Source organism: Chaetodon trifascialis, chromosome 20 (assembly GCF_039877785.1).
Source record: "Chaetodon trifascialis isolate fChaTrf1 chromosome 20, fChaTrf1.hap1, whole genome shotgun sequence".
NCBI classification, from domain to species: domain Eukaryota; kingdom Metazoa; phylum Chordata; class Actinopteri; order Chaetodontiformes; family Chaetodontidae; genus Chaetodon; species Chaetodon trifascialis.
This window is the reverse complement of record NC_092075.1, coordinates 8,312,876-8,337,500: the sequence shown is the minus strand read 5'-3', so window position 1 is coordinate 8,337,500 and position 24,625 is coordinate 8,312,876. Positions and strand designations below refer to the sequence as shown.

Sequence of the window (24,625 nt, the reverse complement as noted above, 5' to 3'; positions counted from 1 at the left end):
TTGCTTGATGTTCGAGTGTGCTGCTACACAGTGCAGGAAATGAAAGAGCGACTCATCTGAAATAAAAGAAAAACAAAGCTTCAGAAATATCTCAGAAAACAGAAACAATGGTTTGATCTTCGTGCAAACATTTTGCTTTCATTAACATTTTCAGTGATCAGGTAAGGTTATGAGCTAACCCACACCGTTAACAGTTAACATGTATGGTACATTCATTCTTAGTTGACTGAAGATATTTTTCTAGTAGTCTAACTAATGCGTAACACTAATGTTTTACTGACTCTGATGTCCTTGACAGCCTAGCTCACTCACTATAATGTATAAGGTTTGGAAGCATTTTCTTGGCAACAATAACACAATGCCTTTTACTTCTTTTTCTTCCACACATACATCTTTTATATATCTTTACATTCAATTTGCAAAGACATATGAAAAAAAAAAGGAAAAAAAAATCCTTCCAGCTCACAGCTCCATTAATACTGACATCTATTTCTTCATTCACATATGAACCCAATGACTTTATGACACCGCCAAGACAAATGGAAAAGCCGTCCCTCTTACCGACTCACACCTTAATTTTTACAGAGCTGTGAGGACTGGTTTTACCCTGGAGCCGTTGTTGCATGCTCTATGCACAGATAACAAACACATTTCAGCTGGCACAATTTTGCAGAAAAGAAGAGATTTGTCTTGAGAAGTAAACAACCTGAAGAAGCAAGCAAGAACGCACACACATATAGAGACACATGCACACGTCACATAATGTATATTGTACAAGGCCAAATGGTTCCATGGTCATATTTGGAGATGATGGCATTCTGTAAACATGTATTGTGTGCCGGGGCTCACAATTGAATTTCTATAGAAAAAGGAAGACTCAAAACCTCAGGAAAGGCTATACATAGACGAAAACACCATTATTTCCTTCATTTCACCCAACAATAAAGATTATATATGACTCATAACACCATTACACTACAGTGTTTTCTATTATTTAAGATCATTTTGTTTCAGGTCACCCATAAGTCAAGGTCTTCTGAATTAGATGAAAATCATCCACCCTTTTTTTTTCCACTTATCCGAAGACAGGTCACAGTGGCAGCAGGCTAAGTTTTCCCTCCTATTCCATTCCATCCAGGCGTTTCCTGCCCAGATGAGATATGTTATCCTTCCAGTAAGTTCTGAGTATACCCTGGGATGTGACCAGAAAACCTCCAAAGGACGCATTCAGGAGGCATCCTAATCAGATGCATGAACTGCCTCAGCTTCCTCCCACAGAGGAAATATTCTTTTGGTCACTACTCAATGCTCATGACCTTTGGTGAATGTTTGAATGTAGATTGACTCACTCCCAACCTGGAGGGAGTAGATGAGGGAGAACCATATCCTCAGACTTGGAGGTGCTGATTCTCATCCGAGCCATGATGAAGCCAACAGAACCACATCATCTGCAAAAGACGGAGACGCAATTCTCAGGTTCTCAACCCGGACACTCTCCTCACCCAAGCTGCGCCTTGAGATCCTGTCTATGAATATCACGAACACGATCGGAGACAAGGGGCAACCTTGGTGGAGTCCAACACCCAGTGAAAACATATTGACACAGCTCTCAGTCTGGTTAAAGATGCACCGGATGACTTGCAGCTACAGCCTCTGTACTCCATAGTCCTGCAGGACACCCCACTGGATTCCCTGCGGTAGACCTTTGCAAGACTTCTCTAAGTCCTCAAGTCCTCCTGTCTGCTGCTTCAGGACATCTATGGCCTAACCAAGCCTAAGAGGCCTCCCTCTTCAGAAATAGAGCTTTGAACATAGATCACTCAGATTCTATGTCTCCAACCTCCCCCGGGATGCAAATTCATCCAGACGTGGAGCTGAAGACCTCACGAATTGGAGCCTCTGCCAGACGTTGCCAGTTCCCCTTCACGAAATGTTCAGGCGTTATTATATGATGTGAATGAACATATTTTCACAAGAAAGAACAGGTGTCCTGTTCAATTTTTAACCACCAATCTGTGAGAACATCTCAGAAAATAATGACATTAAAAAACTGATGAATGAAATAAATACCTGCATGCTAGTCGAGGTGTAATGTACAGTAAATATATAAGCATATTTACTCTATATCTGTGGTTCCCAGAACACAGCCCACCCTGCCTACTGTTATTGGCTTGGGGCTACCCACCCACTGCCAAAACACTGACACTAAGAAACATCCTGAGCACAGCAAAATAAGAAAATACTGGTGGAGGGTGCAGATACTGCAGATACACACTTCTATCAGGTCATAAGTGATGACTGAAAGGGATTATTTTTGAGTCCATACAAGTTTTTATTTTTAAGGAAAATTCTACTCATTTTAGCTTCTGTAACATATTGAACACAGGACATTTGGAGAGTATTTTTACAATACTTGATCCAGGCTTTAATGTTGTGTCCTCCACTGTGGGCTACACACTGACAGCAAGCTGCACGCTCATGATACACCACCAGAATCTGGATTTAATGTGTTCAAACTGGTAAACTGTGAGATCTCCTGTCATTAGTCATTATGTCAAACCACACCGTACGTGTTCAGTTTGTGTTGAAAGTAACTTTTCCTCTCTGTTGCTAAGTCACTGCCGGCTCTGATGAAGATGTGCCATCAAATCAGAAACAGAGAAGTTAATCTCACCTACTACATTTGCGGTAAGACATCAAGTGAAAATGCCACAGCAGTTGGAGCAGACAAGACTGGCGAAATAATTTAGCATTTTCACGACCTACACATTAATCCCAAAGACAAATGCATCCTTAAATTCAGTATATTCCTCATGCTTCCTTTTTTCGACTGTTATTCATAAGTTGTGGTGTGAGTTGTACTCTTGGCTCTTTATTCTGTGTACTCTGCCAAGTGTCTTGTATTATTACTTTAGGATGATGCTTGTCTTGAGAGATCCTGGGAGTTTGTTTTTTCCAGCATTACAAGGTCACAAGGCCGTAAGAAAGACACCACAAAACACAAAGAACGTCTGTCTTATTTACTTTATTAAGATAACTTCAGACAAAACATATATTTCTTCAGAGACAACATAGAATTACATGACATCAGTTGAGTATGTCTCAACAAATAGACCCATTTTAAATGGTAAAAGGCTGCCCACTCTAGCACAAAAATAACACTGCATTTTATAAAGCAGACATTCTGGCATGTCATTAAGGCTTCAGATTTTTTGGTAAAAATTCAGAATATGGACATTGTTAAGAGGCTGGAATAATCCGCTCACGTAAATGTAGGCATAGTTCCTATTGTACACCTACACACAGATGCACACACACACACACGCACACAGTAAATACACTGTGTATAAGCACACACACACATTTCATTAACCGTGTCTGAGGAGGAGGACAGTGTCACAGGTAACGAAGGCGTCTGCAGGGTTAACAAGTGAATTAACTGACAGCCTGTCTGATTTTACTGTGAGTGCTCAGACAGAACCTGGTACTCATGGGGCCGGTTTAACACAGGTACAGAATACCTGACATTCAGGGGGTGGGTCTAATATTGTTGCAATTGCCTAAAATAAAAAATAAAAAATGATCTCACTAACTGCCACATTTTCACTGTTGTAATTTTGAATGTTTCCTGCAAATGACAAGTTCGTGTGTCCTGAATCTTTAACTGGGAGGCTTCCCTGTGGTGAGAGTTTCAGAAAATACAATGTCAGGATGTCAGTATCGGCAGAGATATGCCGTGTTTTGGGACAGCAGGGTGAATCTTGTGTAAGGGCAAAAGTCAAACAAGGGTAACGAACCAAATGTACTTTCTTTGACATGTGATGTGACACGCACTCGAAATATTAATCTATATGAGACTGAAAACAAAGATTAATACACAAAGCAAACCTTATGCATTTGATAAGTGCTTTAGGAATTGTCCCAGTTCTCCAAATACAAAAAGGAAGCAGGTTAAGAAACTGGATTAAAGTAAGAATATCATACAACACTTACAAAAAAAAAAAAAATACATATAGACATTAAATACAAGTTTACCTAATCATATTGCACAAATACTCAAGTGGCAATTTGTACTGGCCCTCTTTGTTCTCCATCTCTGCACAAATACACAAAGAAAATCAGGAATGCACAGAAAAGCGTACATGCATGCACACACTGAGTGAGAGAGGGGTAATGAGCTACATAGATCACATGTACAATGAGGACACATTTTACACAGTTGGTTGGATGTTTTTGAGATTAGGTTTGAAGGTGAATAAATTATTCTAGCAGTCCAAATCAGAAGGTGAGTAACTACTGGGAGTGTGAATATACAGTATATGCTTCAGTGCATTAAATCAGTGTGTCAAATGTATACAAAGAAAAGTTTAACATCACAATTTTGATGCTTGTGTCAAAGCTATGTACTGTGGATACAAATGGCTTACTTACATCACAAGACTTGACATGTGATGGGAATATTTTCAAAGAGGTAAAAGAGTGGCAATAAAAATACAAAATACATTTACATCTGTACACTGAAACAAACAGTGGGTTCACGGATCAACCGTCACTCTACAGTTGTAGTCCTTATGAAAGTCCAGATTATGCGTGTGTGCAGCTTCTGTCTAGCATTAGCACTGCAGTGGCTGATGCAGCCTATCCAATGTAGAGAGCAGAAGTTAATAATTTTGACAAGAAACTCTCAAGATCTCTCTCAAATGACAGTTGCCATATCATTAAGCAGTCTTCATGGTGTTAAAGCACAGACAATTGACAAATGCATTGTTGCAAACAGTACATACAAAATACAGTCTTATACTATATGGTTACTACTGATTATGCTATGGAGTCCTAACAGGCTGTATTCAGAGCTGGTGACTTGAATGGGAAGTTTGAGTTCAAAAGTTAGGGAACAGTGGGGAGAAGCTTTCAGGTGTTTAACTCAGTTTTTGGGGGTTTAGACATATAGATATAACAAAATTACCTACAAAGAGTCCAAATATCGGAGTTTGCCAGTTTTCACCTGGAAATTGGGTTTTCTAGCCCATTTGTTTAAAACAAACATTTGCCTTGAATCTCGCCGATTTCATTTCCTTCGGCACAAGAAATACTAATTAAATGTGAATTTCATTATGGAATATTTTAGCCTACTGTTTGTACCTAAGGTTCCCTTCACAATGAATGAAGGTCTTAAGGAGTTTCATAACATCAAGGTGGCAACACTTCAGGATGCAGCAGGGATCAAGGATTGCTTGTTTGTCAAAGTCTCTGAATGCGCTGGTGATCCATAACATCCATTAGTCTAAAAATGATTTCCCTTCTGGGCACTCATCTCTAGTCACAAGACAGGGCAGAGCATTAGTGTCTGGCTACATTTTGAATGAGAAGACATTGAATATGAGCAAGCAGGTCGGACAGTTAATACTTGCTTCATGTCAGTCTTCAAACATAGGAAGAGTAATGGTTTATACACCATAAATACCTGCATGTAGGTCTATGGGGTGATGATTAGGCTGGCCTGAAAACACTTAAATGCAATATATAGGCATTTTTCTGTGTGTGTGTGTGTGTGTGTGTGTGTGTGTGTGTGTGTGTGTGTGTGTGTGTGTGTGTGATATCATACACATGAAATCTATGGTGAAAAATTGTGGTTACAACAAATTGTCAGGCAGTGGAGATAGACTTATTCTAAAATCTGGTGAGAATGGATTGTGCAAAGGAAAAGTACTGGAACTGCATCTCCAGTCAGACTATTGTGGGGAAACTCCACCCTGTGGGCGTAGCTGTACGAGTGGCCCTTAGTTCCATATATAAGTCTGAGGTCTGATATGCAGAGTTTTGGCACTATCTCCTCATTAGGGGCCCATTACTCAGCTCTGCATACAGCCATGTATCTCTGCATGCTGTAATGTTCATTATAAGAGTGATTATCTCTGAGCTCACATAACTGAAAGTACTTTTTTTATCAATGTTTCATAATGTATTGCTACCTTTGGGCCATAAATATGATCTAAGATTGGTTTTGAGGAGTTATTAGGAAATCAAGTGTGTCTCTCTGGGGAAAGAAAGATTGACTTTGATATGAGGGTCCTGACACAGCTATTAGTTAGCAAATGGCACCACAGCTTTGTTTCAAATGACCCACAAGTGACAGAGAAAAAGACAAAAATTAAAAAAGGCAGAAAATAAGATCAATTCACCAGAGAAATCCAGTGTTAAGTTGAAACTTAGCTCCAGACTTCTAAATAATAGGAGGTAGCTGTTTATCATTGACCTCGAACTCCAATTAAGACAAATACCCCTTGAAGTGAGCATTTTATTGACTGGTTTGAGATCTTAACATGTTGAGCTTTTCAAACCCCGAGGTGTTGTTGATATCTTTTTGGACTGACCTAGCCAAAAGCCCGTTGCATTTTTGCAGCTTGGATGTGAATGCAAAACAGCTTTTCATCTGTTTTTCAAAGTCGGTCTTTTGACTGGTTTGTCTCCTGTCTAACTATTATTGCGCTGCCATCACACAAGCACAATTCATTGAAAGAATGCAGTGAATTTCCTGTTAGCTCTTGGGGGATATGGTTTGTTTTTCCTGTTGGTGGGAGCCAATTTTTTTTTCTCTTGCCCTCTTTAACTTCCTGTCTGGGAGCTTGACTTTACAGAGAGGCTGCAGAGGTAAGCGTCAGAAGCCATTGATTAGACTTCTGTTTTCTGTCACCCGACGCCCTCCCCCCCATCCACCATTACAAACTCCCAGATCACATCCATTTCAGGTTTGGTGTGTCAAAGACATGGGTTGTGCTTTTTAATGAGGATTTGAAGGGGGCCGGGAGGGAGGGGAGAAATGCTTTTTAAGCATTACTAAAGAAGACAAAAGCACATAACCCGTATAGGTGACTTTGAAGGGAGATGGTGGTCCTGCTGGTGGTGGAGATTACCATAATCTCATGCCATGCTGCTGGTCGGTGTGCTCTGGGTGCTTCCAATGCTAGCGTTGGCGCTGCTGTTCTCAGAGGGGGAAGGGTTGGTAGAAACAGGTTGTCGTTTTGCTCCTGAGCAGGGACATCCTGAAGAAAGACGAGGGTGAAGCCAGTTAGATGAAAAGAAGACAAGAAATGAACAGAAAGAAAGAAACGAACATTTCCTTACCAGGAAGATTTGCTGCAGTTGAGCTAATGTCCAGTCCAGTTGGGTACCCTGAATTAAACAGAATATGACAATTCAAATCTAAATTCGAATCCAGTTTCAACAACGAACTTTATATTATTAGTCATAAATGTACCTGTTTTAATTTTGATAAACCACAGTGCTCCAATAAGTAATACTCCAATCAGGAACCCTCCAAATGCAATGCCCAAAACACCAGGTAGGCCAAAATCAAAGCACGGTGGGCCTGAAACATAGACATGAAAGAACAATGTATGCAAGTTTCATTTAAACAACAGCAATCACAACAACCACAGCCAAAGCTGACATCGCCATTCACCCCAACACAGTATGAAAATACATTTGCAGAGCCTTGAAATGTTCTTGATACAGAGTAGGTGGTTGGTTACAGTGAACGCTGTATTGTATATATTGTAAATATTTCAAGAGATATATAATACGTTTCACTTGGGTAAGAGCAGAAAGTTCAAAGGTTGGCTCTATTCTGATTGGTTTATTTCTCCAGAGAACCCGCGCAAACAAGAAGTCAAAGTAACGGTTGCCTGCAGCAAATTTTCTTGCAGTACAACACAGCACCCAAACAGTAATTGTACTGTGTGTCGAGTGAATACTATGTTTTTAGGCGACATCTTGAATTCAAGATGTAGGAGTTTTCCTGGCATGGACCAATATGTTTTTTGTCCTAAAGAAAATCCTGCTTTCAACTACATAACCACGTAATGGCAATTTATTTTTGACCCCCAAAAAGGTCAATGTAAAGACTGATAGCACAGTATAGATTGTCAAATGACTAAAGTAAAATAAAATATATTCCCTTTGAACAAGCTATGGTATGGTCTTTTAAAGCTAACCTTTGCCCCCTGCTTGTTACCATGACAATACAAAGCAAAGACTTTGCAGTTAATAACAGTTATTACTTCTGTAGGGCTAGACCTCAGCCTACCCACAATGTTCTATCTTTTTCTCTGTTCTAATTTAATGATACAGATTTCAATTTACAATCAAGTTTGGCATTGGTGCTGTTCTTTGGGCAAGCTGTGTGCTGGCTTGCCCCACACAACGTGCTTCACTGCTAACAAACTTAATAGAAAACATAAAACCCTGAGCCAGCAGCAATAAAAAAATCATTTTCCCTCAATTCAGCTCTGAAAGAGTAAGAGAACAGGCAAACACTAAAACTCGCTCAAGCCTCTGACAGACAGAGCTGTGGCACAGACATACTGTACTAGCCTGGCAAGGCCATCTCACAGCTTTGCTTCACTCTTTGTGGTCTGCTAAGGCCATGAACGGATTACCTTGAGACAGACGTCATTTGAAAAAGGCTGTACAATAGATCGTTGACAGTTTTCCCCTTCACTCAGACATCACCCTTAACTACTCCAACATCTGATTGTACAAACTAACTACTCACTGTTATCGATCTTTTCAGGCAATTTTCAAACTGAATAAACATGCCAGATATTACTAAATGAAAAGCTTCGTTGAAATGTCCCCCCAAGATCAGCGTTTCAATTATTTTGATATAGAAAGCAGGAGTTGGGCGTTTGGAAAGCTATAATTATGATCTAAACTTTGACTTCTTCAGCATGCACTGTATCTGAACCAGGCTGTCAAACTGTTGCGACACAGCCAGCGTATGTATGCAATGTACTGCATATCAAAAAAAAACTGTATGCAGACACATGCTCCTTCTTCTCCCCTTCTTCTGCTACCCGTAGAGATCCTCCCACAAGTAACCAGAACATTTGGAAGAAACTAATCATCACCTTTGCACGAGTTTCTCTCACCTGCCTCTGCTGCCTCCTGCCTCCTGGTGGAGTGTGCTAGGCTAAGAACTATACTGGGCTTCATACATTACAGCTCTCCTTTCCTGAAGTACATTAAAGAGAGGACATGAAGGACAGAAGACAGTGGGTTTGTTTTGAAGAAACTTGCCACCACTCTGTGCATCATGTGTATTTGAATTATTGTGTGCAGTCCAACTAATTAAACAACACCAAATATCAACTGAATTAAATATGACCCAGAGCACTGAAACAGCGACATCTTGTGGGCATCTGGGCTGACTGCAACCCAGAGAGCCAACCGACTTTGTTGATCTTTCTGAGATGAACATTCCTTGACCCCGAATGGGCTAGAAACATCACAGCAACTCGAGCAGGCTTTCTCTTGAGACTTTTTTCCGAATCAGTTGCCGTGTTAGTTTGTGTAAGTGAGGCTTTGACAGCAAAGCTGAGTAAACATGAGCAGGAAGCAGAAGCTCCAGTGCAGGTGGAGAGGAGGATACAGACAGAAGGCCTGTGCTGTGACTCCCTGGAGCCCTCTGTATGAAAACTACTAAACAGGAATGATTGCTGAATGGAGCACTCAGCCCTGCCCACTGAAGCCTTGCAACAGAATGCAGTCTGCTAGTCCTGCTGATATAACCCTTGTATCTCTGACATTGGGCTAATGAATGGAACCACATGAACAGACCTACCAAACCAACATTGTTCCTTTACAACAAGGTCCAGTCCTGTGTTTCAGTCCAGTCTCAAGAAAAAACATTTCTAATTTTGTAAGTTAAAGGAAAACAGCAAAGAGGACAAGCAGGAAAGCATGGATGAGTAGTTTAGTCAGCCAACGCATAGAGTGTGCTGCAACATTGACATGCCAACTTTTAGCTTTCTCTGGAGGATAATGGAGGATAAAAGAAGCTTAAGGAATAAACAAATCCATTAACAGTTTCACAAAAGAACTCCTGGTGATGCCCCATGTAATCAGCATCTACTTCCTTGTGTCTTTTTAGTCAGAAATTGAATCATTAGAATTTTCCTAGAGATGAATCATCGGGCTGGACACTATTCTTTCTTTGAAGGAAGGCATCTTTCCTTGTTTGAGTCAACTTTGTTGAATGGTCCGACAATAGCACGAAGCCCAGTGTGGCTGTGTTTGGACAGCATACACAGTCAGACCCCTTTGGAAACACAAAGGACTTCGCCCCCCTCCCCTGAGGGTCATTACTTCTGATTGTGGCCACAAGGTCAGCCTGCAGACCTTCCTAAAGGACGAGGCCCTGCCCCACAACCCCTTACTGGCTTCACTGCATATCCTGAGTTCACTGCCATGACAACCGCCCGCACAGCACTTGTTGTGCACTGAAAGCAACAATAGGAATGAAAATTATAGCAGCAAGCGGCAATTCACTGGCCGAGCACCAGACTAGCAATTAAGCCCTGAGGGCAAAAAAGGAAATTTAAAAGTTCTACAATTTAAAAGCTTCAGAAAGTTCAGAGAATTTATTATAAGAGTATTAAATGTGGAACATTCATCTTCATAGTACAGTAAGGGTTTGTCAAGAAATAACAGCATCAGCACAATTTTTCCCACAATTTTGTGTGGATCTTTTTGGAGACTGGACCTTTCTGCATTTGTTATGTTTAGCAAATTTTCACTGATGTGGAAGAAGTTTGTTTTGTGTTTGTTTGTCTTTTTTGTAGTCATAAATCACAAAGTCAGGATCAAGAAAAACTGAAAAAAGGATCACTCACTGAGTCGTGTTGCAAATGTTTCTGTATGACATTTCATGTTGTATTTGACTGATGTGCAAAGTGCTTTTTACTTTCTGGAATGTCAGTTTTAGTAAGAAAGTCAGAGTAGGAAAAGAAGAAAGAAAGAAGAGAAATCAGCAAAACAAATAGAATGGGGCCTTGTTGTCTTAGAACAAATTGAAATTTGTGTAAACACCGAAACAATTCTGGTTAGAAATCATTTGTGTTGTTTAAAATTGGAGACAAGAGCACTGAGTGAGAAGATCATAAGAATACTGGAGAAGGCTGTATGTGAAAAAACAATGCTAAAGAATATGAATACTTCTGAACAGGACTCAAAAAAGGTTAGCTGATCCATATTTTGGAGTTTAAACTGAACTCACCTGGTTGTTGCAGACATGGCTGAGTGACCTCCAAATTCCTCTTCACTCTTCCTCCATCACCACATTTCTAGTGAGGTGGTGAAAGAAAATAGACAAACCTTTTACCAAAACCTATGTCACGATCACTAATTTTACAACACTAATCAAACTAAATAAAGTGGTTTATTTCAAATACTATGTAAACTCCTACCTCACTGTAGCAAAGTTTGACGGAGCATTCCAGGTCCCATGTGGTGGACGTCAGCTCTTGGAGCTGATCTAAGGAGAAGCTGAGTCGGGTGCTGTTGGGACAAGAATTTAAGGAGCAGGCCTCTGGCATGAAGGGAAGCTCTTTCACTACAGGGCATGAGCCCTTGGAGCGCACAAAGCAGTTGATCACCTTGATGGTCAAGACAATATCCCCTAAAGTGTGCCCTGAAATCTGCAGACAAACAGAGAAACGGTAAAATGAGTTGCAACAGAATGGAAAAAGCACAAGAAAATGTCAAATCGGCATCAGATGAGCTCAGTAAAGTGATTTTGAAATGTTTGAAACAGACTGGGCAATATTATATATTAGCTGCTGGTAAACAACAAACCATTTTTCTGCTTTTCTTCATTATCCACTTTATACTTAGCTATTTTTGGGCAGGAGTTGAGTTAATAGCATCATTAGTTAGTTAGATTTTTTTTAAGTGGGACATTATGACAGATTTAACATGTTTTTAATACTTTAATTGTAAGAACGCACACACCAGGACAGCAGCCTTGGAGCTTATAGTAAACAATTTGTGACAACTCCAGGGATCTCATAAAAACCGCGTGACGGACGTGATTTAAAAAAATGCTGATGAAGTCCAGACTGAGGAGACGGACACAACATGGCTTATATATTTTTGCAGGCCGAGCTGTAGGTGAGTAACAACAGCATCCTGTTTGTTATGCTTCCCCGTCGCCTTGCTCTCATTAGCTGTTGCAGAGCTCTGCTCAATATTCCATCGCTGTTCCTTTCACACGCGAGGATTTAAAGTTGTAAATATCAAACATGTTTGATATGTCGTCACCCACGCAATTATCAGGAGGGTGGGTAAAATCTACCCAGTTATCCTCTGCTGTGGGTCCAATATCAGGAGACGTGAAGAGCTGCTAAGAGCATAAATGATTTCTTACCTCTGCATAAATTCTCTTGTCACTCTGCACCTTCGTGTTAGGATCCAGGGGAGAACGGTAGTCTGGGGAGGTGTACAGCTGCATCAACAGAGGCATCTGATGAGGGGCATTAGTTGTAATGGGAATGACAGATTTTGTCGCCGTTTCTGTGACTGAGAGAGAGAAATGGCCAAATTAAAAAAAGATCAACAAAAAATAAACCATAGACATCCATTTTTATCACTGTTGTGTTGAACTCCTACTGAACTTGATACAGATAGTTGTCTTTTCCAGTGCATACTTTGTATTTTAGCACTCCTTTTGAGGTCTAAACCATCCTCACGATAAATCTAACAGCACATGGTGTATGAAAAAAATACAATGAATGTGGTAATGACAATGATGATGGTGTGAGAATGTCTGAAAGCAGTCACTGTGTTACAAGTATTAAGTAAGGGCTTCGGCTTTTTGCAGTATTATATCTCCTCACTTTGTAGAAAACCTCAAAGTTGAATACAATTTTACCTTTTATCATCTTACCTGCTGGGTTTTCTTTTTTTCCGAGAACCAGTAAAATCACAGAGCCCTCTGGTCTGAGTTCAGTGTAGCTGGTGAAAGTACTGGCTTTAAAATGATTTAAAGCTTCCCTTTGTACACTCTCTGCACTGTCATTGTTCACTGTAAGCAAAGGCGGGATTCTGAGCGCCATGGCGGGCAGCAGGATGTCATTGTTAGACTGTAGAAAGAGACAAGTTCAAATAAATCACTTAGAGACTGTCTTGAGCGAGTACTCACTCAATAACAAGCACATTTTCACAGGCATAGGGAAGCTTGTTATGTGTACAAAATCATTTAACCATTATTTAGTGAGCTATATCACACTATTGACAACAATGTTATCACCTAGAGTGGAATCTTTGTCCTCTTAATAAATCCTATCTCACATGTGGTTGTGGGACAATAAGTATGCGCACTGCTAGAACTAGTGGGAGTGTGTGTCTGTGTAAGCTTACACCAAACCCTGTGTGTTGTGGGTTGAGGAAGGTCCATATGGTGCCCTGAGGCCCTCTCAGGAACACGCTGGTCTTCTTACTGTCCACACGAAGGGATACATTGCTGCAACATGAAGAATCAGAAATTACAACATGGATTTCGCCAACAAAGATAGCAAAATGTTACATAAGATTTCTTGTGAATCTCAAGGTTTACCGAATGTTGGCATTCTCTGGGATGTTTATGATGTGAAGCTCAGCTTCATCACCCTGGTTCTGTTGCTGTGGTGAGCAAGATTTGAATGAGGAAGCCAAGGTTGCTCTGTCAATCTTCATAAAGTGCTTCTCGAACGCGTCTTCATTTTTTAGTGTGCAGTAACGAGAGCCAGGTTTGGTTCCTGCAAAACCACAAACAATCATTTTCCATCAATGTTCATTCATTGTTGGCAAAACAAAAATCCATTGCAGTGGTATATATTCATTATAAGTAATAAATTTATTTGTGCATGCATAATCCCATATAATAAAGAAGACAACAGCTTCCAAAAATGGACTGCCAGCACTTCTGTTTAAATACTTAATTGTGGCAGTGAGGTAGTGGTTGCAATAAGCAATTACGATTAAAGCCTACTTTTTCATTTATTTAACAGGGTAGTTTCACTTAGATTGATGCTCTGAGAGACTGTTTCCACTCAGTGTGGCTGGTAACAAAACTGAGTGTTTTACTCCGTGGCCAGCACTGGGGAGCCATAGCCCGGTCTGTAACAGGAGACCAAACTGCTGGGGCAGGCACAGATGCACCTGGCCTTCCTCGCTGTGGAAGATGTTCAAAGAGTGTTCTCAAGAGAGTACATATGCTCAGCCTTTGACCAAATAATGGTGACGGATGGTTTAAGGGAGCACCCTGGTGCAGTGCTCAAATTGCTGCGCATTTTGTTTCAATGGTGGAAATGGAGGTGATATATGATTCCCACATCCCTTCATATAGCCTCATCATACCAATAGCAAAGTGCGGTTATTGGCAGCATATTTGAGCTAAAATACGAGTGTTTGGAACACACTGAGCACACGGATGCCAACACAGTGGAGTGGATTATGCTCCAACGTGGTTTGAGAATTTCTTTCCACTATAAAGACTTGTTGCCATTAGAGTGCACTGAATTCAACCTGACTGTTACTGTCCTCCTTGAAAAGAGGAAACTACCAGCTTTTAACAACATCCTTTTAAGCTTCCGGGGGTCTAGAATGATTTTGAGTGCGGTATCACTTCAAACTACTTTTAGTTACTATGTCTTGACTGGCTTGTAGCTGGGCAACTGGAATTCAACAGTAGACTCCTTAACACAGTTCAACACGCCTCTATTGCTCAAGCGGAAATGTGACCTGAATTTCAAATCACATTCAGACATTCAAGAAACCTGAAGATCATGTATTTTCTCATCAGCAAGCCTTCGACTTGGCAACATCCTGCTGTGGAGTCACTGCGCAGACTTTTCAAACGCCTACAGCAAGGCCTACACAAGTTCACCTCACACCCCATTACTTGCCAAGGGATGCAACAAAACAGCGATGCAAACTGCTCCAATGCTTGAGTAATTTGAATGCCCTTGTGGACTATGAGTCTAAAAACACCAGCTAAAACTAAGGGTGGCTGAAAACAGAGAGCATTTCATCACAATTTCATCAACACAATTAAAATGGGAAAAGAGGAGTTTGCCATTGCCAGACAGGGACATTAACCCATCACCTAGTGTAACACCTTATAGTTCATAGACCTGGAGAAGGACAGGTAATCATTAAGAGACAGATTATAGCTTAATTCATTCAAAATACTGTAAAAACTGGACATAAAAGCACCACTATTCCAGCATCATCACTGCTCACTTCTTTCTAAACCCATGTCAGAGCTCTCCTTTGGCTCAGACTGCCTTAAGCAGGCTTTGTTGGGAAATAATTGTGCTTGCACTGAGCATCCCACTGCTACTGCTGCTGGCAATAGAAGCAAATAATATTCTAAATGTCCAGCCTTTGCTCATGCCATGACAGCTCACTTTAAATCACAGTGTTTCTGCCCCTCGATCTTCATCGGTGGCCATTTGTCCGCAGCTTTCTGTTCCAAATGTTTTGTCACATGCAATGGCGTCTTGTCAGCACTGAGAGCGTGGAGCTCAGTCCCCCAGCACTTTACCCAAGCTAAGGATTTGCACTGACTACTTGAGATTTTCCCATATGACAAGCATGTAAATGTACGGGTATTTGCGTTTCAAAAATGCAGCATTATGAGAGGTTTACTGAGCTTTAAAATCAGCAGTAGTGCTGCTTATTTTGGATTATACAGTACAAAATCGGTTTGGTTGCAAACTAAAAGTCTTGTGTGCTTGATGCTCCATTTTTCCAAAATAAATCCAACTTTTTTGTTTTTTTTTTCAGTCAACACAGATTGTGTGGTTATTAAATTCTGTTATTGCTCATGATGTTGTTTAGCTCACTGCTGTGTGTGACAGAGGATTAGAGGATTAATCTATAGAATGATCACATCGAGACTTGTCCAAATTAGTATGGACGATCATACTACGTACACATGAGATGTGAAGAGAATGAGTATGCGTACAACGTGGAAGTAATTTTGAGTGAGGAATTAATGGTTCCCAAATGATTAAATGTAACTTGTCTGTTTCTAGAAATAACCAGAGGCAATAATACAACAAGATATAAAAATCCAGTATATGTTAGGATGATGCAGTTTTAAGATTTATTCCATTATTTTCTAATAGAGTAGAAGAGCTTCACTGAGGAGAGACGATGCTTCTCTTCAGGTGTTATTTGGGAATTCTTCCACTTGGACCAGATAAGATAGGATTTTTAGAAGTGTATTCAGTATCTTAAAAGGTCCAGTGTGTAGGATTAAGTGGCATTAATCCTACACACTGCAGACTGCAACCAACTAAACATTACTCCCCTTCAAAGCAATTAGGAGAAGCTACGGTAGCCTTCACTTTAACGTAAAAACGCAGAAGGTGCTCTCCAGAATCAGTGCTAGTTTTGTCTGTTCTGGACTACTGCAGACACAGAAGAGGCTCCGCTCCCTCTGTAGAGATAAAGAGCTCATTCTAAGGTAATGAAAACACAACGATTCTTATTTTCACCTGATTATACACTTATGAAAATATAATTCTGGAAATTGTATTTCATGCAATATCTCTGCATGAATCTAATCTCTGCAAATATATCCCCCTAAATCCGACACACGGGTCTTATATCATAGTACTGTGACATGGCAATATATTTCAGTAGTCTGTATATCCCCTCGCTGGTTTCAGGCGCCATATGGCAGCTGGTGCTCGGCTCACATGCATGATTCCAAATATTAAAACAGCATGGGACCTGGTTCTATATGTGATGCAGCTTTGTGGGGCAGGTTTTGTTGTCACATCTCTCAGTCATCAGCTGATCCTATATACTGGTTTTAAGTTTTCTGGTTCATGTTGCACACATAGCTTTTTTAATGCAGTGCGGTCTGCTTCACAGCACAGCGTTTTCTCAGTGACTTCATCACGAAGGGTTTTTATACACACACTTGAGATAAGAGAAGAGGTTTGGTAGACAGAGAGAGCCCTGGAAACAACACTGCATCCATCCCTGATTACTGTACTGCAGATTTGCTGTTGAGGTATGTAAGCTGGAGCTGTATGTTGTGCCGAATGTAATTACTTTGCTCTCTCCAGCACCAGAACTGCTGTTTTAGAGCAAAGAAAGATGCAGATAGCACAATCCAGATAAAAACCCTAGTGTCACGGTTGATAAATCTGAAACACTTTCAGACTTGCAGAAAGTGCTCTCTTCTGATGAAATCCTACAATGCTGTCTCACATGCATCCCCATTTCATTTGTTGGCATGTTACCAGACTTTGCAACGGATTCCCTTCAAACTGGTAAATATGATCAAGGTTAGTCAGAGAGAAACTGTTAGAGAAATAGTATGTTTATAAAATATCAGCCAGGATACACAAATAATTCTCACCATTTGTTCCTGTCGAGAAGACTGTTTTCAGATTTGTGATTGTGGTGAAGGACGTTACACCCCCGAACTTCTGTTTTGCCCACTCGACCAGCTCCTCATCTTGAGTGGGGAAGTTTTGCTTGTGGATGTTGTTGTGATGTTGATTACCGTGTAGGACAATTGTGGAGTCATTTTTTACCTGCGAAACAGAGGCCAAGTCAATAAGTTTCATTAAATACTATTTCCAGAAAAAACACGGTCAGGATCGCCTACGTCCCAAAATGCATGAGTCTGTCTGTTACCCAGTGCTACAAAAACACCGAATGGAGTGAGTCAGCTTTATATTTATTTATATTTACCTCATGTCTGCTCACATTTTGTCATATCAAACATGTTTGCCCATCCCTCTCATTCTCCTCTATTGCTCCACCCAACTCTCCCTCTATTCTCTGAGCAGGGTCCTGTTAAAAAGAAATGTTTATTATGGTTGAGTGTCCACGAGCCCAGTTGCACAACCCTGTTGGAGCCATGGTCTTTCCTTTACTTCCTGAGTGGGGCCAGGAAATGGGACCTTTTTTAGCTTTGTGCGTCACCACAGTCGGCTGGAATCTGGCTCCATACAAGGTATAAATATATACATCCATCCCATCGACTAGACACCCCTGTTTCCCCGTCTGGGCCAATGGGAAATAATGGAGTTTACATTAAGCTTTGCATGAATAAGAAGGCAGGGGAATAGAGGAGTGGAGATTGAATACAGTAGGTTTCTAGACAGTAACACATATGTAACAAGGCACTCAGTAACAATTGAGGAAGAACATGTGCTCCAGTTTTATTTCTTGCTCAAACTTCCATTTATTTTAATCTACACTGATCTGTCCTTCTCTTCTTCAGCAGTCCAAAGGCTGAAGTGGAGAATAAAGCATTGTATAAGTACTGCGCCTCTTCATGTTGTAAACACTTATGCCCACTGACACTTAAGAACAGCTCATTTTGCTGAAGGAAACTCGCAAAACTTTTACAGGACAGCACAATGAGATCATCGGCCTCAAATATTTTTTATATATATTCAAATAAACTGAGCTGCATACAGCACGATGTGTACTTTCTCTCATGTGCTTTGTTTTCATTATCTTGTGTGTTTTAGCTTAAAATACATGGATAGTGTGATACATACTTACTGGATTCTGACTCAAGAATTATTCAGCTTCCTTGTGTCATCAGTGTTTTCATCACCACGATACTGCAACTATCATACAGCAGGATATTTCGACAAGGCAACACAGCTCAAAGCATTTCACCAAAATGAGGTGAAAGGAAAACAGAAAAAAAGGTGAAAACAGAAGCGTGGTGGTGGACTGAGTAATTTTACAAAGAGACATATTTCATATGAATCATCCTGCTAATGCTTATCAGGTGTGAATATGCTTGTCTAAAAAGCAAAAATCCTCTCCTGACATGTCTATTGCGTGTGACTGTGTGCATGTATGTGTGTGTCCTTGCATCACAAATCGAGACCAAAAAAAACAAATGTTGAGAGCTAAGTAAGCCCGAGGGAGTCATTGGTCTTTCTACATGAATATTTGATTGACGCGATATCAAAAATAGCGTGAAGGGAAACTCCAAAAATAAAAGAGGGAAAACTAGTCACGATAGAGGCAGGCAGACGAGGAAGGCCTGAGAGGACGGACGGGAGGAAAAAGGGAAACAACAATGGCAGTCGTTTGAATGATTACAGTGGAATTTAACTAAGATTAGGCTCTGCGAAATCAGCTTGATATTCTGCAGGCTCACAGTCAAGTTCAAGGAACTCAGAGATGTTTTGGGAGAAAGGCGCATCTCTGTCTCGAGGATATTACAGAGAGTTCTGATGATACTTCTTTCCCATCAGTCTGCCTTGCAAAGAGAGTTACAGATGCTCAGCTTCGATTCTTCACTTAAGTGGATAAAAAAGTAAATATATTGCGCTGCACAACGTGTAAAATACAGTAAAAAACCTGCTGTTGCGACTAACAAACTGCATGAAGAGCCACGCGACTTTAAAAACAAAAATCTTGTTCCCCTGTTTATTTTTATTGTGTGTGCTTTTTTTAACAACCATGTACACTCAGGTCAGCTTCTCGAGGCCAACAAGAGCTGTGATTGCGACACTGTGCCAAGCTGTCAAGCTGCTGACGTACTTTCTCAGACGCAGAACAGATGCTGTTTCTCTTACACTGCAATCTGCAGTAAAACACTATTATCCCCCAGTGATACTGCTCATCCCACAAAAACATCCTGTAGTCACAGGCAATGTTGTCCAGGCTCTCGACAGGACATGATACAGGATGTGGTATCACACTGCTGTCAGCGCATCACTAACTGATGACACTCCTATAAATATTTCATCATTGTGATTGGCCAGTTGTGCTTTTTATCTTATTTATTCATGTTTTTTTTCCTGTATCTTATTTATTCATGTTTGTTTTTTTGTTTTTTTTTACGTGTTAGCCTGTCTTCTGTATCTGCTATGAATTTATAGCACTGCTGACCATTTTCAAGCATTTTTGCCTGCCTTAGTTTCAATTTATGTCAGTATGAAAGTACATTGACGTGCAGGCTATGACCACAGTAAACATTAATCCGTCTTCACTTTTTTCATCAGTGTGTTTTTATTTTTGTGTGTTGTAGCGGTTAAAAAGACAGCATTGTGAATTCTTCTAAGTGATGCGTTCATGTGCAGGTGGAAAGCAGCTGACATGTGGGAGTCAGCTGCCGAACAGCCTTGCACTTATGAGCTATTTAGTCATACGCTCAAACATGGAAGACAAACAACTAGCCATAACTTCATGACAGAGGCAATGTGAGTTTAGGGGCCTCTTACACTTTAGAGGTTACCGACTGTCAAGCCTCAAGCATTCCCAAGATGAGGATCCCAGACTGCGCAATGATAATTTAAGTTTGCGGAAAGAAATAAAACTGATAAAATGTTCATTGTGATTCTTCCTCTTGAGGAAGTTTTAGATCTCAATTCAGCTGTCACGCCGAACTGATATGAACTGACAACGGTGACTGCCTCTGAGGTAAGAAAAACACATTAATCAGCGTTCAAAAGTGCAACTTTGACGAACAAAACTGACAACAAAAACTAAAATGTGTGAAGAGGACTTGACACAATGGTGCAATAAAACAGCACAGGAGTCTAAAACTGCTCACTGCTCAGAACAAAGCTGTGGAAAATGTTCAAAATAATGTAACCCTTGAACTTATTGCTTTGTGAGTTCTGTAACAACTGGAGATATTTGAGAGTTACATATTGGTTTAATCAAAGTTATTATTACTGATCATGAGAATAAGGTTACATATCTGCACTACACTGCACTGCAGTTCCATGTCTTGATCACAACTGAAACTAATCAATGTTTTTCATGAAGAAATGAGTAGTTTCATTATTAGTATATGTAGAATTAATAGTCCTGGCAATGTCATTTATTTAGACACCTTAGTCCATTATAATCTAATTTCCTATTAAAGAAAGGCGTCTTAGTTTGGTGATAAAAGATTGATTATTCTGAGTCTTTTCCGTCAAAACCAAATTAAAGGACTATTTTTGATTCACCTCGTTGGTTCATCACCAACAGCAAATTAAATACCAAAACAGTCTGATGCTTTACAAGAACCAAACTGCTGCCATACTTTACCCAAATAACAGTATTATTCCTCTGTGTAATTAGACAATAAAGCAGCTAAATTAAAGTTGCTTCGTGGCCTCACTAGATTTAATTCACAGATTTAATCTAATGACACTGGGTACAAGTCAGAATCTCTAATTTCACTGGAACATTAATTCTATAGCCAATGGCATCAGCCCCTTTCGTTGCTGGCCACTTTAAAACTTCTCTTCCAGATTTTATGGTGTGGGTAATAAAAACACAAAAAACACAAAGTGCCTCGTGCAGCGTAGCCAGCCACTGGGGAACATCCATACAAAGCCAACATGGTTCACTGTCTCTTAACAGGCCTGGAGAGTTGCACAGCTGTGGCAGTTTGACTGTATGTTAAACAGCTGGCACTTGACAGGAGCTAAGTACATCTGGAGAAATTTGAAAATTATACAGTACTGCAAAAAATAACCACTTACACTGGCGTCCCCACAACCTGTTTTCATGATTAGTTACAAAACGATGTTTTGTATTAATAGCAAGCTCATTAATGGAATCACATAAAATAAATTTAGTTGTATGTTCCGTGATCAGCATTTCTTTTTCCCTTCGCTCCGCACATATCGGCCCATTCCGCGCCCAGGAAATGCTAGGTGTGAGCACAGCCTGAATGCTGACATAGAAAAAGGAAGAGGAATTACTCACATAGAGGTTAACATCGGCGTTGAGGTTGTACAGGGCGTAGGCGCTGTCTCGCGATGTGACGATGAGGTTCATTGGCTTGGCATTGGCCATCTCCAGAGAGAACATGTTGGTATCCTGACAGAAAACAGAAGATATTATTATTATATGTTTTTAAAATAATCCAACTGTTATGCATCAACTTCAAACTGTACCTTTAAATCTTCACTTATTTGGCATGTTAATGAGACAACAACTTCAGTGTGAAAGCCAAAGGGCTTGGAGTTTATGACTGTGTTGCAGGCAAGAGAAAGTTTGGCAGTGGTGTAAATCTCCAGGTGGAACACTGGGACTGATTAGAAACACAAAGAAGTTGTGTGGTATAAATATTCACTCACCCTGTGAAGTGATCCATATGGGATCTACTGTGCTGCCTATAATGAGTTTTTGGTGGGTGTACCATGCTGAGAGTGTGCTGCGTTTCACAAACAAAGCAGTAAAATCCCCCAAAAAACTTTCTGAAATGTTTCAAATACTTCAAACAATCCTCCATGCTCCTATTACCTAATTGCTAAATGTGTTGTCATACAGCAGGGTGTAAGGGACACATTTGTCTGTGCAGTCTTGTCAAATGGAAACATGTGACAGCCTCCATTCCATTTACATGAGATATCTTGCTGAGATTCGAGATTTGAGCTACATAATTGAAACATTTTATAAAGTGTGATCTAAAGTATGAGAAGTTTGGACTCTATCTCAAACAAAATGAACCCTAATTATTATGACCTTTTCACAAAGAATCGAAATCTACCAATATGCTGACTTCAAGCCAGCATTTCTTTAGCGTATAAAATGGGATGTAACTACATTATTCATCAATTTGCAAACCTTCCCATCTGGTGTGGGGAGTCATTAAATGCACAGACCTCACACTGATGGCATTGAGAGACATTTTGCTTGCAGCACCAAGTTTAAAAATAGTTCCAACTGCAGTTTAAGTCTACACTGGTTTGATTCCATTTCTGCCCTATTGCAAAAATCAGTCGGGGGAGGAGGGGGATATGACAATTATCCTTGTTTTCGCAACTATGAAATGTCAACACATGCATCTCTCCAGAAAAAGCAGTGCCAGTCGTTTGAGGAGGGCTTGTAAAAACAGACAGCAAGCTGTCATTGCTGTCTGCCTTCGTATTGACAGAGACATTAATGAGGTAATGCAGGTTCTATTCTTATATCTATGCAGGCAACAAGGGGAAAAAGCCAAAAGCTATCAAAATTATATATTTACCTGACGTGCCATGAGCTGCTTTTTTTTTTTTATTTCTGCCTTTGTAGCAGTGAAATGAGGTGCTAAAACAGTGGAGTGATGATATAAGAATTATTTTTAGTACTTAATATCAATTTATGTGCTTCTTTTAATTCGCAAGCCGGTGGCCTCCCACACATGGCTGATCCCCGTGGTGTTTATATACTGTATATAAAACCTCATTAACATAATTTAGCACATAATGTAATACCTCATTAACAATATTTTCAGCTGAGGATAACACAATGGTGATGTGATTCGCTAATCACCACCATAGTCACTCTATGAATCAGCCTTAATTACCATGCTCCACATGTGTGTAGTTTAAAGCTGCTGCTGCTGAGTTTTATGGATATAAGTGGTGGTGAGTAAACCTTTTCACCGTGGAAAAATAAGTCTGAGTTTAGAGACTTTTTTTTCCAAGACTGACTTAATTACAATAAATCCTAGTTCTAATTACTTTTACTTCTGTAATAGCCACAATATAATTGGGTTTGGAACAGTGAAAGAGTCATGGATTTGAAATTGGTTCAATTTTATGACTCAATGCATTGGAAATGAACAACAGCTTTAAAAAAAAAAAAAAAAAAAAAAGCTTGGGAATATCTCTCCAGCGTGATGGTTTTGCAAGAATTTAACATTCATAAATACAAATTTCTGCTTTCATTCATCTGTGATACCTTCTGCCACCAAATACTATTCTGTTTATTTGAAGGTAGATTGTTTTCAGAGCTGGGCCTGCTGGGGAGACAATGAGCATGCTGGGGAACCAGTGTGAATCCCTAATATTAAATTTATTTACTTGCTACCTGATGCTGCCAGAGCTTGATCCAAGAGAATAGTGATGAGCTCAGGCCTGTGCTATGGAAATTTTCAGACCGGTACACAACAAATTAGGTCTAAGGAGACCATCAACAAATTGCCTATGAGCAAAACACAAATGCATCGCGAAGACAGGCTCGCACAGTGCAATGGACAGAGGAATCTGTCATCACACACACACACACACCATATTATCAGTGTCTTGTGCATAACGGCTGCTGCGCCTCACAAATGTGTTCAGTCACTTCCTTTTAAATATTGGCCAAAGGGGGCACTGCAATCCCAGGTGAAAACATGGGGACATTTGTTACTGAACGGACCAAGCAGCAGCAGGATCATCTGTGAAACAGACCTGCTCACTGATGTCTTGCTTTTTGTTGTTGTTGTTCACACTTCAGTGTGACACTTCCTTTTCATCTTCAGTGCAGAATTTATTAATGACAGTCGTTTGACTGCCCTGAAGACAGATGAAACATAAGAGGGACTGAGATATTATAACAAGAGTCTCTACTTATCGCAGACTCAGGGACTTTGAACTGTAGAAACGTGAAGCCTTCCCAGAAATACCAGCTCGTTTTTACCTGAATCGTGCTGCATGTACATGCGGTAAATGAATGAATGGCATTTCCTTCAGAGTTCACTGTGCCTCACACAGAGACACTCGGAGGTGCTTTCCTTAAATACTCCTTTCTAATGAGCTGCATTGTCTCTGTGTCTAGTTTCCCTCCCTTCATCCTTTTGTGACTTTCATTCTTTCATTTTGAATTCCGAATCATGACTGTTGCTGACCCTGATCACTCACCTTTGCTACTTTTGTTCCTGTGCTTTCAAGATACAATTGTTTGGCTTTTCAGACTTTTTTTTTTTTTTTTTCTTTCTCGAGAGCATTTTTTGAAGGGCCTTTGCTGATGCAGTTTCCAGTTATTCTTTTGGCTCTCTCCCTTAACTTCAATTGGCTCCGTTGGTCTAGTCTCGGCCTCGTGCCAAGACCCTGACTAC

General features: G+C 40.2%; 1 protein-coding gene across 2 annotated transcripts in view; it reads right to left on the bottom strand.

The window, feature by feature from the left end:
- Positions 1–3,009: 3,009 nt before the first annotated feature.
- The window catches only part of eng (endoglin), a 40,376-nt gene continuing 18,760 nt past the window's right edge, over positions 3,010–24,625 (bottom strand). The window contains exons 4-14 of one of the 2 annotated variants that reach the window (XM_070989185.1): positions 21,523–21,636; positions 17,198–17,375; positions 13,394–13,574; positions 13,198–13,300; positions 12,725–12,920; positions 12,206–12,357; positions 11,247–11,477; positions 11,057–11,123; positions 7,259–7,369; positions 7,126–7,173; positions 3,010–7,043 (exon numbers count right to left, since the gene is read on the bottom strand). In XM_070989185.1, coding sequence (XP_070845286.1) covers positions 6,922–7,043; positions 7,126–7,173; positions 7,259–7,369; positions 11,057–11,123; positions 11,247–11,477; positions 12,206–12,357; positions 12,725–12,920; positions 13,198–13,300; positions 13,394–13,574; positions 17,198–17,375; positions 21,523–21,636 — 1,503 coding nt within the window. In that variant the 3' untranslated portion in view covers positions 3,010–6,921. The remainder of the gene's footprint in view (positions 7,044–7,125; positions 7,174–7,258; positions 7,370–11,056; positions 11,124–11,246; positions 11,478–12,205; positions 12,358–12,724; positions 12,921–13,197; positions 13,301–13,393; positions 13,575–17,197; positions 17,376–21,522; positions 21,637–24,625) is intronic. The other variant, XM_070989184.1, reaches the window with a different exon arrangement.